The sequence below is a fragment of the Cnephaeus nilssonii genome (assembly GCF_951640355.1).
Source record: "Cnephaeus nilssonii genome assembly, chromosome: 2".
NCBI lineage: Eukaryota > Metazoa > Chordata > Mammalia > Chiroptera > Vespertilionidae > Cnephaeus > Cnephaeus nilssonii.
This window is the reverse complement of record NC_137073.1, coordinates 62,068,915-62,087,716: the sequence shown is the minus strand read 5'-3', so window position 1 is coordinate 62,087,716 and position 18,802 is coordinate 62,068,915. Positions and strand designations below refer to the sequence as shown.

Here is an 18,802-nt window from a genome sequence, read left to right as displayed (position 1 = left end):
GTTGCCTAAAGAGATAGCTGATGCTCTGGACGTAGAGTCACTAATATACTGATAATCTCTAGATTGCTTATATTTGTTTGAATTAGGATAATAAAACTGGCCAAGAATCAACTCAGAAAAGAAATCAGATTATTGATATGTCATACCCTATGTTAATTCCTAAAATCCCTAAAACATTCCTTAATCCTTAATATGTTAACATAAAAAATTAACCCCTTAATTCCTTAATGCAAGAATGTGATATACTGTCTATCCAATTTTACCTGAGAGTGAAAATTATTCTGTTATGATTGTTATGAGAGGAAGTAGAGAGCATAGTAACAGGGCCAAGTGGATAGTCAGGTAGACTGGGTTCAAATGTCAATTGCCATTTAATTGTATAATTTGTGGGAATGTCTTCGAGTCTCAATAACACATCTTTGAGTTTCAACATAAAATGTTTGCAAAATAGGGATAATATGGTTTTTCTTGTAAAACTGGAACAAGTTTAAATAAAATAATGAAAGTACAGTGTTTAGCAGACAATAACTGTTTGTGGTTAGTATTAGTGATTGGCTATATTAATTTGACAGGAGATACCACAAATCAAGAGCAATGGTTTAAAAATCACTGCCTGTCTAAAAACATGTTGCTATATGGAAACATGTAACTTCCATTAAATTATTACAATCCTTTCAATTGGAAACATAAAGGGAAAACACAAGATTTGATAAAAATGGCAAAACTGAGATGAAAGGAGATTATAAAAATTTGTTGAACTATTATTAATCAAGATTAGGAGGTCCATGTGCTGTTCTAAACATGGTGCATTACTTTCAAAAAGTAACAAGGCACTTGCTGATGCATCAGAGGCCTTGAATTGAACATATTTATTGCATTTTTCTTTTTGGTAAAGTTATCCCTGGAACTTGTTTTGCAATTGGCTGTTGTAGAGAAAAAAAAAATCAGCTGGCTTTTCTGGAGGAAAAAAAAAGTGATTTAAATATAAGGTGGTGAGTGAAAACTACTTACCTCAGGAAACTGCATTACTCAAGAAAGACAAGAGTCACCAAGGTTGACTACATCATGTTTTGTTTTAAATCTTCGGCTGAATGAGCACTTTGCCTCTTTACAATTTTTCTGGCTACCCCAGGCCTCCATCTAAAATTCTCCTGAATCCTTCATTATTGAGGAAGCATGGAGCGGTGAGCCAGTACTCCTTCCAAGAAAGTGCACCTGCTTTCTGATCACTGGTGTTTCCAAAAAGTAAAGCATGCATTTAAAAGCCCACGGTTTAAATTTTAATCTTGTTCTCTACCTCATGAGCTCATAGCAGCAGGGAAAATAAAGACCATTTTCACCCAATTCAAAACAGCAGCGAGGATGTTGAATTAATTCTAGATCAGGCACGACCCTCACACCCCACTTCCAAAATGTTTGTAAAATGTGTCCAGGACTGCCTGCTTTTCAGACACTGCCACCCAGGGCAATGGAAACAGTATTCAGGAAATGTATCGTAAAAATCAGCGCTGGAAAATCGAGGGTGGAGGAAACCCGGCCAACAACGGGAGAGTAAGGACACTCTTTGATTATTAGTAGAGACACTCGGCAGTAAACCGAGTTGCGGTACACGGGGTCTTCACCCTTGCTGAGGGACATCTGGAGACGGGAGGTTAATTTCCAACTTGGAGATGGATACTGCAAGTGGAGAAGAGGGTAAGCCGCGCTCCCAGGGCCTTCTCGAGCAGGATAGAGGGCTAAGCACCACAGGGATGGATGGGGACTCCTGGTTCAACCCTCTCCCGCTCACTCCGTGGTCCAGCCCAGATGCTGTCCGGTGCCCTGACCGGAAATAACCCGGCCCAGGCGGCAACGCGTAAAAGTCACTTACCAGTATCCCACCTCCAGCGCGGATCTAGCAGGAGCCAGGCCAGCCCACCTGACAACGGCTGGATAGCGTCACTGACAACCAACCGGAAGTGATACAATAGCTTCCGGGGCCACGGAGCGCGCGGCGGGAAATTATTTCCCAGAGCCCGGATTAGCGGAGCAGCCAGTGCAGCCGCAGCAGTCCGTCTGCCTGGTCGCCACTGCTACCAACTGAAGGAAGCAAGACAGTCCGGCCTGGAAGGTAAAGGGCCTCAACTCGGAAGATACAGTGTACTCTGACTCCGTGGGGATGTTCCCTCCGCGCCCCCGAAGTTTCTGCCGTTCCCCGTGGAGACGCTAGGAAGGGGCGGGGGTGCGTGGCAGCCGCTCTTCTTCCCACTCGCCCGCCTAGGCTCCCGCGTGGGTGCGCGGTAGTGGCAGACCCCGCCCTGCTCCGCCGGCGCTGCGGAGGCGATGGCCCCCGCCCCTCTCGGCGGTGCTGGGCCGAGCCATTCCCCCGCCTCCTGTTGGCGCAGCTCCGCGGCTCGGTCCCCAGCCAGCCAGGCGCTAGGCCACCTGCGTCTCTCGTTTCCATAGAACCGACTGGGACGCTTCTCCCAGAGCCCCAGATTCTTGGCTGCTTTCTGTATTTTCGCGTCACAGCAGGCGGCTGGGATCTCCCAGGCCCACCTCCCTGTGACGAGGGAAAGGGTGTCATTCTTTTCTTCCTAGTAGAATTTTTAAACATGGTCAAACGTGGTAGTGCAGCAACTACTCTAGGTCTTTAAATATTAACACACGCACAGGCACATGCACACACGCATTTCCCCGAAGGTGGGGAGGGCCTATGTGCCTGTGGGTTATAATATGTTAGCTACTTAAAAGGCTGGGAACAAGACTTAGTGGTAATTCTGAGATTTCTTCCACTCCCAAAGCCTCTGATTAAATAGTGGCAAAAAAAAAATTGGCCTGTCTCAGGTACTCCTTATCAGAATGTGACCCAGAAATTAGATGGAGCTTGATGTTGGAAGCCCCAAGCTCTTTATTTATTTTTAAACAAATGACTATTCTAGATCAACAAAATAAAAGGAAATTTTACCATTGAAACATTAGGAATTAAATTTTAAGCAGTATTTACAGTGTACGAATGACAGACACAGTGCACCTTCTGAACTTTTTCGTTTGATAGTACGTTATGCCTCAGTTCCTAGAAGTATCTTTTGATATGCAAGATGTTCCCATTTTAGAAAAAGTTTAACCTGTATTGCAGGTGTTCAGTATATAATTGAGAGTTTGGGGTAGATTTTTATAAGGGAGTTAATTTGATCATGTCTTCTAAGTTAACCCAAAGTATAATATATATTCTAAATGTATACTTGAATGCATACATTTTTCAACTACTTGAATGGATGATTTTTTATTGTAAAGCCAGTTTTCAATAATGCAAGTAAGCCCCTATTAGAGCTATTTTCTAAATCCACAGTTTCTCTTGCCTTATGTACTTAAGTTCATTTATATGTTTGAATATTTTCCTGCTTCCCTAAAGCAAAGAACCTAAATCAGGTGTAAGTCTTTGAAAAGGTGCTCAAATGTGGGTACTTTTCATAATCAAAGTTCAAAACTCTGAAGATTTCATAATAGTTATCCACAATTTTCACTAATGTCTAAAAACGTTAGGTTTTAGAAAACCAATATATGGCTTCATTAATTAGACAGTATTTTCTTGATTATTCTAAGATAGTCTTTTCACTACTTAAAGAAAAAAATTTAAAAATAAAACCAACAATTCCATAGATCTTCCGAAAAAGAAAAGCTAAAGATAGTGAAGAACTGTATTTTTCAAAAATATAACTAAAATGGAATATTATCTTTACTATTGTGATTGATTCTCCTTAAATATGCTAATGGGAAATATATGCTATAAAATACACTAAATACTGTTTCTTACCTTTTAAGGACATCTTGATGCTTAAAAGTAAAAATATCCTTAAAGCTTTTAGGTTCACAAAAGTATTTGAAATAATATACTGTTTTTTAAAGTTAGCAATTGTTACTTTATCATTGAGTAATAGTTAAAAAATTTTTTTTGATGAAGAAAAGCCCATATGAATTAGTCTAGTGATTAATACCAAATCCATTTTGAGAGAGAAATAATGAAAACTTCATTTTTTTAAATTAAAAAATGGCACTCTTGACTTTCTAGAAATGCTTTGAAATTTTAGATGTTAGTGTTATTTTTCTGAAATTATTTTATAATTGTTTAAATATTTTCAGTGATATTGATGATCTAAATGTCTCCCCACCCTCATAGTAGATTCCTTTTCATGCAATGCATTTTTCTCTTGCACTAACTGAAAATCGATTGCTTTGTTAAATTATATTGTGATTAAAAGTATTAGACAAAATTCTGATAATTAACTCAGTGATATTGCAGAAAGGCATACAGTTTTGCAGAAACAGATTTAGGCTTTTGAATCTTGTTTTCACCATTGACTAGCTGTGTCGCCTTGAGTTAGTTTCTTAATGTCCCAGGTTCTCCAATATCCTTAATTTGTATATGAAGGGTAAATAGCACTTGCATTGTTGAGAAGGAAATGAACTAAAATATATGAAGTGGGTAGATCACAGCTCAATTGAAATACAGCTTGTTCAACCTTAGACCTTATGCTCCTAGTAAGTAATACAAAGTTCTTAGGATACTGAAGCAGGTGTGACTTTCACTCTCCTGCCCCCATGACTCACCAGTATCTACTGTCCATTCATTACTTTTGCCCTGAGCGTCATACCTCTTGTTTTCCTTAAGGGCCCCTTTATCCCTAAAGCTAGCATCTCCAGTCCTGTCTGTTCCTTGTACAGTACTTGATATATCTCCATAAACCTCTTAGCTTATCATTTCTTCCTCACTATAGTTACTCTGCTGCTGCTTCTCCACTTCCTTCCTGTACTGTCAAATATGCCATCTAAGAGCTTGTTGATGACTGTTTCTTTTCTAAATAATGTCATTGAAGTTAGAACATCCCCCAAGTCTCGCCACTGGAGACCTTAGTAAAATAAATTTATATTTGTATATACACACACACATCCCATACCTTTGAAGGATTGGCAGGAAACAGACTGTACATCTTTAAAAATAAAAATAAAAAAGAAAATCCAGAGGCCACTGGAATGTAATTCAGCCAAAGCCAGGATACAAAATTCCTAAACTGCACTTGATGTTATAGCATTCAGAGCCAAATAGTATTTGACTCATACAGTGTGAGTATTGGGATTTATGTCTACCTTTTGCAATATTGGTTAAAACAAAGATCCAACACTTTAACTGACCCTATTTAATTTTAGAACTTTCGTACTTTCCCAGTTAAATTTCTTAGGTAACAGAAATCATGAAAATCTTCCCAACTTGAATTCAAAGTAACAATATTGGTTGTATTCCTAGAGGGAAGTATAAAAGTTATTTTCCTTAGGTTTAAAATAAAATAAAAAAGTAGATTTAAAATGAAAATAGTTCACTTGAGCAACAAACATTAAGAAACTACTGGTTTGCCCTAAAACATTAGAGCCTTAAAACCGTGAAAAATATTCAGTGGCATGGAAAAAGTTATCACAATATAATTTTATATAAAAAGGTACAGAACTGTATAATATTTAATTTTCATGATATATATCTTTTCATACACTTGCATAAAACCTTCAAGTCAAACTCCTTTCCCCATCCCCATATATTAACGGTGGTATTACAGGGTGAAGGAATTTAGAAGTGATTTTAAACTTTCTATATACTTTGTAGTATTTTTCAAATTTTCTTTAATAAGCATGTGTTAATTAAAAGACAAATCAGTAAAACTTTTTGAGGAAAAATTTTAGTTCTTAAATGCAAATTTATAAATTAAACTTTTTTATAAATCCCTTAGTTATCTTAGTTAATAGCATATAACTTATAAGATACATTATATTCTCAAAGTTGTATGATACCCCATGGCTGCTGATAAAATAAATTATAATGCAGATTAGGAATAGTTTCTCCTTATTTTTCTACCATAGACCTCTTTAAAGCATCTCTTTAGCACCCCCCCCCCCCTTTTTTTTGTAGTATTTTCCTCTTAACCCAACTGTTGCATCCTGCACTTTCATCTCCCTCCTGGACCATATCTTTGTATTCATATCTGTATTTCTACCTCTACTTTTCTCCGAGTTCTCTTTTCAACATATTATGGCTATGTGTCATATTTTTAAAGTGTGTTCTAGCTATGTGTCATAAAGAATTCATGGGACCTAAAAGCTAGTGCATAATGTTCTTAATTATGATGAGTGCTATAGGTTTATTTGCATTTCTGACTGGCACCAACTGCAAAGGAATTTCAGGCATCAGGGATAGGCCCATGTGGGAGATATTTTGGGAAAGTCCATACCACAGAGACAGTTGCTTGCTCTGCATAAATGCCAGCTCTGTTCTCAATCATTATCTCCTTAGTTTGTGTATTATATGGTTCAAGGTAAGTGACCGGATTTTTAAAATTACTACAATATTTTACAAAATTACTACAGAGCATTTTCTTTAAGAATCTAGTATATAATTTTTTTTTGACAGTAAAAATAACAATTGTTAAGTGCTCATTTTGGTTTTTCCCTTTTATTGTATAATCTTGAAGGACCACCTCCTGTAAGTTCTAGGAAAGTATATAATTTCCCTAGAAATGCCACTGATACAATTACATTGCAGTATATTTATTTTCTTTCTTGGGTTGGAAGACTTCTAGAAGTTAGCTCTTGATCCTCCATACCCCATAACACATCTTCTATACAAAACTTGACCCTACTTTTAAGGTCTTTGAATTGTTTGGGTCATTGCTAGGTATTACACTAGTTTTGTATAGTGCTCTCTTTGGGTTTATTAGATATTAGGCTATTGTTTATTGTTTTCTTAATCCTGCAGGGTCATAGAAAGACCCACTAAACCACTAATTTTATAAATATAAAAATCTGTCTATATATTTATATATGTCTATGTCTAATATATAGATAACAATTTTCTCATGAAACTATGAATTAGATCTAGGACTTAGGCTATTAGTTTGTCATGTGATATGATATTAAGAATTGCTAAATATATTGTAAATGCTTTTGCTTCAAATAGATCATTTTATTATAGGAAGCTATTAGATTAGGTTAATGGAATTTGTTTTTTAATCTGTGCTACTTATTCTGTGCCATCACTGGGATTTAAAATTTTGTGAAAGTTTAGCAAATAGCCCAGTTTTTCTGATAAACTTGTGAGTAAATATGTATTCTGATTATTATTTTTTAATATTCATATTTTCATAATGTTTGAATCAGGACATTCTATTTTTCCCCCTGTATTTCTCCCATTTCCTCTTTGCTTGTTTAATTTCAGTTTCATGTTTAATTGTTTTTCAAAGGAAACTAGTTGCTTTACAAAGCCTTTCCTGATTTCTACTATTAAGCACAGGTGGTCCTGTTCTTATTTTACTGTGAACTATTTGACAGAAAATGTTAAATATATAAAGTGGGTATATTCCATTATAAAGACAATATAATTTAAGATGAAAACTTTGTATTATACACTGACTCTAGTAAATTTAAATAACTTAATCATCTTTGCATCAAACCAAAATATGTTAAAATGTCACCTCATTAATGATAAACATTCAAATTATAAAATAGCTATTAATTTGATCTAGAAGAGGATCATAATATGATCGATTGTTTTTTTCTCACAGGTCTATAGACCATACATTTAAATCTCAGGAAGCAGAAGGATAAAATTTAAAGGACAACGTTAAGTAAAACTTTTCGAGTTGTAGCATTACAGTGATTTTCTTATTGCTTTCTGTATATGCTGATTATTTAACACTGGTTTCTCTACACCAGTGTTAAATAACACTGGTTTCTCTACACCAGTGTTAAATAACACTGGTTTCTCTACACCAGATTAAAATCTTCCCTTCTTTGACAACATTTCTTGAAATAGCTTCCTAAATAGTTATTTAAACTCTGGGATACATAAAATATATGTAGTAGGTAAAATATGTATGGTTAAAATACTTACATTTTTCTGATAAAATGCCTTTCAAGAACTCTAAAAACTCTTAGATTTGCCTTTTCCCTTGAATACCAAGGTGATATTAACCGATGCTGAATTTCACTTGTCTAGTATTTTGAAAGAGCCTATCATTTTCTAAAGGAAATTTGCTTAAGTGATTTGTTTAAATAATAACTCTCTAGAATTAATGAAAGAACTTCTCCCTAGTTATGATCATATGCCTTATAACCCACATGTGGCTTTATTGTATGTGTGCCAATATCTGTTCTGCATCAGACTGTCATTATTATTTCTTAAAAATAGCATATTCTTTGTGAAGTTTTATGTACTATGAGTCTATATTACTGGGTATTATTACTCAAGAGCTGTGTTATTTATAACTCATGAAAATGGTTTAAAAAATTGGATGATTGTGCAAGAAGCTACATACATTTTATTTACTGATGCTACTATTTGGCATGTATGATTATTTAATAAGACACCAGGCCTTATTATGTACACTTTCTGATTTTTTACTGACCAGATCCTTGTAACTTTATAAAAATTTTGTTTCATTGAAAAGCTTTATCCTTAAAGATACTGTCTATTCTGTATCTTGAATTTTAGGATATTGGAGGGTTAATACATTACACCCTTTTTTTCTCTTTGGGAACCAATAGAGAAATATGAAAGTCAGGTATATTGAGGTCAAAGTATCAGCTTTTTTTATTGAATAAAAATTATTTTGGAGGAGGTGACTTTGATATACAACTACAGTGTGATTCTTAGTATATAACCTCTCAATTGATTTACCCACCCAGCCAGTCAGTACAGGCTACTACTGGCAGCTCCTTAGGACATGTCAGAAAGCATTAATAGCAATGTCATTGCAAATATACAGATATGCTGAGCAAAGCATATCCAGTTAGTTCTTTCAAGTAATTTGTCCTCTCTAAGCCAGGGAGTGATGAAGGCAAGAGAAAAACCAGAAGTGTTCTTACTCTCACTGAAGTTTTTCCTCTTAGAAACTTTAGCAAGGGAAATGAAGGGTCGGTCACTTTTAACCCTGGGTAATGTTTTATTTGTTTATAGTTATACTTTCTTTCAAATTTTACTGTATGTGGTCCATTATATTTAAAATAAACATATATATTTTAGTCTTTGAAAATAGAATTTCATAGAGGACATTTTTTACTTCACCAGTTGTCTGTTACTAGTCCTGGGTTCAAACAGTGCTAATTTTTGAGGTTTACTTTTTAAAAATAATTTAAAATGTAAAATTATTTTTAATTGCCTTGAAAGAAGGCAAATACTGTTGCTCTGTCTATGACATTAGTTAAATACTAATGTAGAGCTTGGTGGCAAAATTGTTAGAGAAATGGGAAGTTACCCCGATTGCTCTAATCCCTGCTTTCCTCATCTACACTAATAAAAGAGAAAGATGCAAATTGACTGTACCTTCATGACGCTCACCAGCCAATCAGGAGTGAGTATGCAAATTAACCCAACAAAGATGGGTTAATTTGCAGGCGCTGGGGGCGGGGCGGTATGAGGCCATGGCGACAATGCAGGCATTCCGCACCGCCCCAGCAGCTCCGGGCCTCTGGGCAGCGTGGGAAGGCTAAAAGGCGACTCTGGGCCGGAGCGAAAGCGGTGCCAGCAGCCAGGGGAAGGAAGGCCCATTCTTTCACGAATCTTCATGCATCGGGCCTCTAGTCCTATAATAAAAGCCTAACATGCAAATTGTCCCCTCCAGCGGTCGTTTGACCAGGAGACTAAGTGTTTGACTGCTCGCTATGATGTGCGCTGACCACCAGGGGGCAGCGCGGAACATGGCAGGCGTTGGTGATGCGGTGCTAGCATCAGGTGGCAGTGGAGGTGCTGCTGGCCCCGATGGACCCCAACGAGAGCGGGACCGTGGTGGGATGGTGGAGCAGGTGAGCGGGTGGTGCCAGGCCAAGGCAGGTGCAAGTGGGTGCCCGATCACCCCACTGATCACCCCACAGACGGCGACTGGCGGCGATGGGGGGCGGGGCCACCACCCAGCTCCCAAGTGTGAGGGAGCCGGGCGGAGGGCCTGGCCCTGACCTCCCCCACACAGGGGATGGTGGAGCAGGTAAGGGGACAGCACCAGGCCAAGGCGGGGTGCCAGGCAGGACTGCGAGGCTGGGGCGCGAGCTGGGGCCCGATCTCCATAAGCCACCCCGAGGGACCCCACTCATGCACGAATTTGTACACTGGGCCTCTAGTCAGTAATAAGAAACTAAATTTTCTCTAAGAAGCTACTTACTTCTTAAGTTCTAACCTCATGTAAACAAATAAAAAATTGTATTATAATTGGAAACGTTGTGCGTTTTCTTGCTTACTAAATGTGCCACCTCAGATACAACTTGCTTTGTGAACTGCATTTAAATATGGATTAAGGTCCCTATCAAAACAAATTTAAAAACCTTGCGTTTTTTACATCTATTTTGTAGGTAATGAGTTAAATGTAGATTAGGAATGGGATCCAGGCTTCTTACTTGTACCTACTATACTAAATTATTTGGTGTAAAGGCTGTGGGACCATGAGTTTTTATCAGTTTCTCCAATAACTTATACATATTCTTCAATACCTGTCACAGACTTTAATATTAGTATAAAATCTGATTTTCATTGTCAATGAGTGTACTTCACAAGCTCTTAGCAAAAACCGTGCTTCTAAAATGAAGCTAATATTATGCTAATATTTATATAACATACTATGTAATTATATGTCTGAAGAATTATATTCATTCAACAGTGTATTTTAGTGGAAAGTAATGCAGTAATGCAAACTTTCAGTGTTCAAATCAGACAAAAAAATCTCATTTTACTTAAGGTCACATTTTGAGAAGATAACTTTTAAAACTAATTTCTATTTACATAAGCAATTTTAACATTGGTATTTATAATTAAGTCTTATGTGCTTAATTCATTATATGTCTGATCTAATGGTTTCAGTGTTTATTTTTAGCACTCATAAATAAGGAAAAATAATAAAGTCAACCTGGTGAATAATATCTCTTAACATGTTATCTTCTTTATGTGTATGTGTTAGATGGAAGATGGTGCCCCAAAGCATATCATTCAGATGACAGGATTTAAAATGGAAGAAAAGGAAGCTCTAGGAAAATTGCTTTTAACACTAGATTGTACTTTTATTAAGAGTGAGGTGAGTACAGAAACTTTACTTACCAAATGTAAAATAACTAGAATTAAAATATGACCTAAAAATGATAAAATGCCCCCATAATAGTGTAAGAACAAGAAGAATGTGTTATATAGGAAATATTATCTTAGTAACATTTTTTTCATGTGGATTTTTCTTTCCAGAAATACAAAAATTGTACACATCTTATAGCTGAACGCCTATGTAAGAGTGAAAAATTTTTAGCGGCTTGTGCAGCAGGTAAGTTAAGGCCTTCCCTCCATCTTTGAAAAAAAAAAATCTTCATGTTAAAGAAAAAGTACCTTAGTCCCTAGGAAGATGGTATGTTTATGTTGATATTTTTCTAAAAATACTTATATTTGATATACTTTTTGTTGTATTGTTCTGAGTAAAACTTTGTAAAACATGACAAATGTATTAGGCAGAAATCCTTCAACAAATATTTTCATGTAAGTGCTTTAAGAAAAAGTATTTTAAGTGAAAGATTTGGCACAAAAATTTTTTAAAAATACCTGTTGAAGTCTCAGCTGTGTGGGTCAAGTTTCTTTTCTTTGATCTATCATTGAAAATAGTTAATGTTTTTGTTCGACTGCTGCCTCCCCTCATCCATTCTATGAAGCAATGATCATGGTATTTTATTTTTCTAAGATTTTTAAATCCTCTCTCTTTGTCACCATTGATGTTTCTTTTACAGTTTTCTATGATTGATTTGGCATCTGACTAGTCTACTGATTGCAAAAAAATATGTATTTAACTCAGGTGAATTTACCATTTTTATAGTAACTTATTAGAAAAATACTTGGATTCATTATTAACTCCACAAATGAAAACAAACATTGTCTCTGCTGTTGAAATAGATCATTGATGCCCAGATAAAGCAATTATAGAATGTTTGTAAATACCCTGAAAAATTCTCTAACTCAGTAAATTTGTTTTACAAAGCATAAGAATGCTGTAAACATGGGAAAAGTTTTTAGCAAAAGAGGAAGAATATAAATCTAACTCAAAATAGGGTTTAATAATAATAATTATAATAATAATTATAATTTAAGTAATATCACATTTTATTTTATTAAGCCTTACACCTATACTAGAGGCCTGGTGCATGAAAATTCATGCACTGGGGTGGGGGGAGGTTGTCCCTCAGCCCAGTCTGCCCCCTCTCACAGTCCAGGAGCCCTCAGGGGCGGGGGGCAACCTGTCGATCAGGGGTAGGTGACATCCCATCACACCTCTGCTGCTGCCACTGCCGGAAGCGCAAGCCTCGGCTGGCCCTGGTTACCTGAGCCTTGGGTGGCCCTGGGCAGCTGGGCAGCTGCCATCCGAGGCTTGCCTGCGTCTCAGGCCGGCCCTGGGGGGCTGAGGGCACTGGGGGACTCCAGAGGCAGGCGCATGGAGTGCCTGAGGCCGCCTGGGAGTGGGCCTGGCCTTGCCATACAATGGGGCTAAGGAGACTGGGCGCCGCCATCTCTGAGGGCGTGACAGTCAATTAGCATATTCCATCCTTATTGGCTATGGTGCCGCCATCTTTTGTGATGGTATGAGGGTCAATTAGCATATTCCCTCTTTATTAGATTATTAGATAGGATTTTATTTACTAAAAATTAGAAATATAATTATGGGAAAGATTACATACAATGTTCAGTCATGTTATAGGCCTCATAAAAATTTAGAAAAACACAACATCATTCAAAGATGATGTTGGTAAGCACTTTGAGTCTCATGTTGAATAAGGTTAATTTTTTTTCAACTATAGTTCATATACAACATTATGTTATTTTTAGCTATATATCACAGTGATTAGATTTTTATATACTTGATAAAGGTAAATAAACTCATAAGATTTTTTATACCCCAACAAATCTAGTACCCATCTGGCATCAGACATAGTTTTTACAGTATTATTAAATACTAGAGGCCCGCTGCATGAATTCATGCACGGGTGGGGTCTGGCTAGTCTGCCCTGATTGGGCCGATTAGGCCAGGCTTACCAGGAGGAGGGGCTGCTGGAGGTTGGTCGGCCAGTCCTGCCCCCGATTGGGGTGGGGGGACCGATTGGGGGCGGGGCTGGCCGGGTGAGGGGCCTGGAAAAGCCCCACTGAGCTGGAGCTGAGCATGAGCCCCAGGCTTTCTAGGGAGGACGGCCTCAGCAAGGAAACAGAAACCACCAGAAGGCTCTGCAAACAGGCCCTGAGCTCCCTTTGGCCAGGCGGACTCAGAGCTGGTGTCTCTGTGTGTACATTAGAGATTACATTGCCTGACACTTGCCTTTGTCTGTTGGTCAAATCCATTGCATCGAAAAACTTGTTCCCCTTCTTCTCTTTGGGCCCTTACAACAAATACAGGCCAAATGGAAGATGCGGGCCCCAGTGGCAGATCCAGGCCCCACAATCACCTGGAATTTAGGCCTAAGACAGCTGGGTAGCAATCTCCACGGAACAGAACACACTGTTTTAGAGACTTAATTCTCCCCTAAAATGTGCCCAGCTGCTCCTCTTTAACCGGGATAGACTGAACTAAGGAAACAAAGACCGAGTTTCCTTTGAGGTGGGATCCAATGGGAGCCGGCTGGTGACAAGGCCCCTCACAGGCGGCTGCCTTCCCCCCAAGCTCAGTGTGTTCTGAGCCGTTCCATATCTGGCGGTGCCACATCCTGGGCTGCTGGTCGGGTGGAGGTCCACAGGGTTTCTCTCCGCCACCTTCCTGGCCTCCTGAGCAGTACCTTCTGGTCCAGTGCACCAGGCGGCTGTCCCTAGAGCTGGGACTCGGAGAGCAAAGGAGCTAGCCCGAGCCAAGAGGGACCTGTAGGTGGCCAGACCGCGCCCCACCACCCCGCTTCTCAGTCTCGCTCACGTGGATCTCAGTCTCGCATGGATCAGGCCAAAGGCCGCTACCCGAGACTGGTGCCATGTGTGGAGGGTAGCAGCGGGGCGAGGGGTGCCCTGACCTGCCAGTCTTGGTGATGATCATCTTGGTGCCCAGCTGATTGAATTTTTCCCACATAGCCTTCATCTCAAGCTGCATGCTCACACTGGCTACCTTCACGTTCTTCTTTACTGGCGCCTTGGCAGTAGCCATACAACTGGCCCCGGGCCCTCAGGCTCACCAGCAGTGCTGGTGGCGGCTCCTGTGGCCAGAGCGTCATAGCAACCGGTCGTTCCGCCCTAAAGGTTGCTGGGCTTTTATTATATAGACTACAGGCCTGGTGCACAAAATTCATGCCCAGCGTGGGGGTGTCCCTCAGCCCAGCCTGAGCCCTCTCACAATACGGGACCTCTCGGGTAGGGTCCCTAGGCCTGGCCAGTAATCAGGACCTATCAAGGCTTTCCTTCCCCTGGCTGCCGGCAACTAGCCCCACCCCCGCTGCTGCCACTGTTTGCCATCTGTGCAGCGCTGCCCTCACCCTTGCCACCCTGCCATCGGTTGTCGCCCTCTGCGGGTAACAGGCGTGGGATGTGATCACTTGGCAGGTCTGGGCCTCCCTCTGCGGGGCCATCGCTGGCCGACCCCACACACCCACCACAGTGTTGCTGGCCAGTGGCTTGGGCCTCCCTCTGTGGGGTGATCGTGGAGTCCCCCCATCGATCGCCCTGCAGAGGGTGGCCTGGGCCTCCCTCTGCGGGGTGATCGTGGGCCCATGGCGGGGTCCGCGACCAATCACATTGCACCCGCCTTGGCTGGCCTGGCATCAGTGCGTGTCATAGCGTGGCTGTCCGGAAGGTCGTCTGGACGGTCATTCTGCTGTTTGGTCATTTAGTCGATTTGCATATTACGCTTTTATTGTTATAGATATTCCCTGTGCTGTACTTGACCTTCCTGTGACTTTTTATAACTGACAATTCATACCTTTCATTCCCTTTCATGATTTTTTAAAAACATATTTTTTGATTTCGGAGAAGAAGGGAGAGGTAGAGAGAGATAGAAAAATCAATGATGAGAGAGAATCATTGACCGGCTGCCTCCTGCACCCTACACTGGGGATAGAGCTTACAACCCAGGCATGTGCCCTGACTGGGAATTGAACCGTGACCTCCTGGACCCCTTTCACCTTTTTTGCTATTCCTCCAAACCCCTTCCATTTGGCAACCATCAGTTTGTTCTATCAATAAGTTTGTTTCTGTTTTGTTTGTTGATTTAATTTTTTAGGTGTTTCCACATATAAGTGAAAGCATGTGGCATTTTGTCTTTCTCTGACTTATTTCTCTTGGCAAAATATGCTCTAGGCCCATCTATGTTATTGCAAATGGAAAGATTCATTTCTTTTTACAGCTAATATTTCGTGTGTGTGTGTATATATGTATGTGTGTATGATGTGTGTGTACATCATATTTTTATTCATTTGTCTGTCAGTGGACACTAAAGTTGATTGTTTTATGTCTTGGCTATTGTAAATAATGTTGCAATGAACATAGGGTGCATATGTCTTTTCTTACTGGTTTTCTTCATATGATAGTTCTATTTTTAACTTTTTGAGGAGCCTCCATACTGTTTTCCATAGTGGCTGCACCAGTTTACATTCCTACCAACAGTTCTCTAGGGTTCCCTTTTCTTCACCTTTTTACCTATACTTGTTGATTTATTAACAGTAGTCATTTTGACAGGTGATATCTGATTTGATTTTTATTTGCATTTCTCTGATGATAGTGACCTTTAGCATAATTTTATGTATCTGTTGGCCATCTGTATGTCCTTTTTGGAGAAATGTGTATTCAGGTCCTCAGCTAATTTTTTAATTGGATTGTGTTGAGTTGTATGAGTTCCTTATATATTGTGGATATTAACCCCTTATCGAATATATCATTTGCAAATATCTTCTCTGATTTAGGAAGTTGCCTTTTTGTTTTGTGGATAGTTTTCTTTGCAGTACAAAATCTTTTCAGTTTGATGTAGTCCCATTTGTTTATTTTTGCTTTTATTGTCTTTGCCTTAGGAGATATATCCAAAAAAATATTGCCTGTGTTTTCTTCTAGGAGTTTTATGGTTCTGGGTTTTATATTTAAGTCTTTAATTCATGTTTAGTTTATTTTTGTGTATGATGTAAGAAAGTGGCCTAATTTTGTGGGGTTTTTTTTCATATATCCAGTTTTCCCAACATCATTTATTGAAGATAATCTCTTTATCCCAATAGATATTCTAGACTCCTTTATTATAAATTAATTTATCCTATAACAATGGGTTTCTTTCTGGGCCCTCTCTTACATTGATCTATGTGTCTGTTTTTACTCTAGTACCATGCTGTTTTGATTGCTGTAGCCTTGTAATATACTTTCTTTTTCTTTTTCAATATTGCTTTGTCTATTCAGGGTCTTTTGTGGTTCCAAATAAATTTTAGGATCACTTGTTATAGTTCTGTGAAAAATGACTTGCTATTTTGATAGGGATTGCATTGAAAATGTAGATGGCTTTGGGTAGTGTGGACATTTTAGCAGTGCTAATTCTTTCTGTCCATAAGCACAGTATATCTTCCATTTATTTGTGTCTTCAGTTTTCAGAAAGATTAAATTCTATTTGATATTTGATTTTTATTGTTTATCACTTATCAGAACCAAAATTCTTATTGACAGCTTATTTACTTTTTAGGAAAGTGGGTACTAACTAAGGACTACATAATTCATAGTGCCAAAAGTGGTAGATGGCTTGATGAAACAACTTACGAGTGGGGATATAAAATTGAAAAAGATTCCCATTATTCACCTCAAATGCAATCTGCACCTAAAAGATGGCGTGAAGAACTGAAACGCACTGGTGCTCCCGGAGCCTTTCACAGATGGAAAGTTGTCCTCCTTGTTAGAGCTGATAAGCGAAGTGATTCTCTTGTAAGGTAAGATAAGACCTTATAAAAGCTAAAGCAATTCGTGAGAAAACAGTTTTGGTTTGCTTGAATACCTTTCTGTATTTCTTTGCAATTATTAGTTTAATTAAAGTGAGCCATGTGGTTTACTCTTTGATTTCCTACTTAAGCCATTCTAACATTTAAGTATACGTATCTAATGGAACAAAATGTATTTTATAGTATTGCTTCAAATTATTTTTGTGGTCTTTATTTTATTTTCCATGTTATTTATTTTCCCTGAGTCAAACATAAATTTTTTTAAAAATTTTAAAGCAGTTACATTTTTGCAAGTGAAATATGTTATCACAGAGGCTTTGTTCTGGGTTTATATAGTGCATTTTTCATGGTTAATACTGTTTCCATCATTCCATTTTTTAAAATCTTTTATATCATTTTTTAAAAAGGCTTCTTATTGGGTAAACTAACTATAAGATTGCCATGACTTTTGGTGGGGGTGAGTTGCAAAGACTTTACCTTTACTAAAGTGTAATTTATAGATAATAACATCCACACATTTTAAGTGTTCATTTTGATGAGTTTGGACAAATCAGTTGTACATCTATGTTAACCTCACTACACTCTGATCTGTAACATTAACATTACAACATTTTGTTGTGTCTTTGTACATTTAATTCTGCTCCACCAATACCAGACAACCAGTGATTTCTTTTGTCACTGTAGATTAGATTTGTTATTTTCCTTGAGTGATTTATATAAATGGGATCATATTGTATATACTCATTTGATTTTGAGATTTGTCTACCTTGTGTGAATCAGCAGTTTATTTTTTGTTGCTGAGTGGTATTCTACTCTATGGATATATCACAACCCATTTATTACTCAACCACTGAGGGACTTTTGTGGAATTTTTTGTTTTTTTCTAATGTGATTAAAGCTGCCATGAACATTGAGTACAAGTCTTCAGGTAGACAAGTTTTCATTCCTCTTGGGTAAATACCTAGGAATGAAATTGCTGGCTCAAAGGGCCATTGTGCACTTAACATTATATGAAAATACCAAACCGTTTTCTAAAGTAGTTGTACCATTTTACAAACTCATTAGCAACGTATGAGGGTTCCAGTTGCTTTGCAGTTACCCTGGCGTTGTTGAAATCAGTTGACCATATTTGTGTGGTCTGTTTCTGGATTTCTTATTCTGTTTCATTGATAACTGTCTCTACCTATACTAACAACACACTGTTTTAATTACTGTAACTTTATAATGAGTCTTTAAATCAGGAAGTATGAATCCTCCAGTATTCTCTTTTTCAAATTTGTTTTGATGACGTGGATCTTTTATATTTCTATACACATTTTAGAATCATTTTGTCAATTTGTACAAAAATACAAGCTGTGATTGGGATTGGGATTAAAGTTACGATCAAATTGGAGAGAATTGAGATCTTAACAATATTGAGTTGTTCTCTCAACAAATTGTATATTCCTTCAAGTCTTTTTAAATTTCTTTCTTAAAAATCATTTTTTAATTTCTGACATTAATGTTTTATAGTTTTCATTGTATAAGTTTAGCACATATTTTGTTAAATTTAACCCTAGGTACTTATTATTGTTTTGAGATGCTATTATAAATGGACATTCTTGAAAAATTTTTGTATCTATTGAGACAATTGGCTTTTCTCCTTTATTCTGATAATATGCTAAATTATTTTGTCAATTTTTAAATGTTAAACCAAACTGATACTCCTGAGATAAACTCTACTTTATCATGTAGTATTATTCATTTTTAATACTTGCTGATTCTATTTGCAAATATTTTGGTAAGAATTTTGTAACCTCAACCTGATAAATGATATGTATGACAAAATCTAAACTTAAAATCATGGATATTTTCCTCCATAATTGAGAACAAGACAAAGCATGCTTACTGTGAC

The 18,802-nt window shown here is 38.0% G+C and overlaps 2 protein-coding genes across 13 annotated transcripts in view; one reads left to right on the top strand and one right to left on the bottom strand.

Moving 5' to 3' along the window:
• Nucleotides 1-1,942, bottom strand: part of KIAA0825 — a 366,280-nt gene extending 364,338 nt beyond the window's left edge. For all 9 annotated transcript variants that reach the window (XM_079798899.1, XM_079798896.1, XM_079798902.1 and 6 more), the window contains exon 1: nucleotides 1,871-1,942. The gene's annotated coding sequence lies outside the window, so the exon portion shown is untranslated. The remainder of the gene's footprint in view (nucleotides 1-1,870) is intronic.
• Nucleotides 1,943-1,978: 36 nt separating this feature from the next.
• Nucleotides 1,979-18,802, top strand: part of SLF1 (SMC5-SMC6 complex localization factor 1) — a 78,212-nt gene continuing 61,388 nt past the window's right edge. For all 4 annotated transcript variants that reach the window (XR_013815114.1, XR_013815115.1, XR_013815116.1 and 1 more), the window contains exons 1-4: nucleotides 1,979-2,110; nucleotides 10,968-11,081; nucleotides 11,243-11,318; nucleotides 16,659-16,899. Coding sequence is in view for 1 of the 4 variants with exons in the window: in XM_079798976.1 (XP_079655102.1) it covers nucleotides 10,968-11,081; nucleotides 11,243-11,318; nucleotides 16,659-16,899 (431 nt within the window). In the remaining 3 variants the exon portion in view is untranslated. The remainder of the gene's footprint in view (nucleotides 2,111-10,967; nucleotides 11,082-11,242; nucleotides 11,319-16,658; nucleotides 16,900-18,802) is intronic.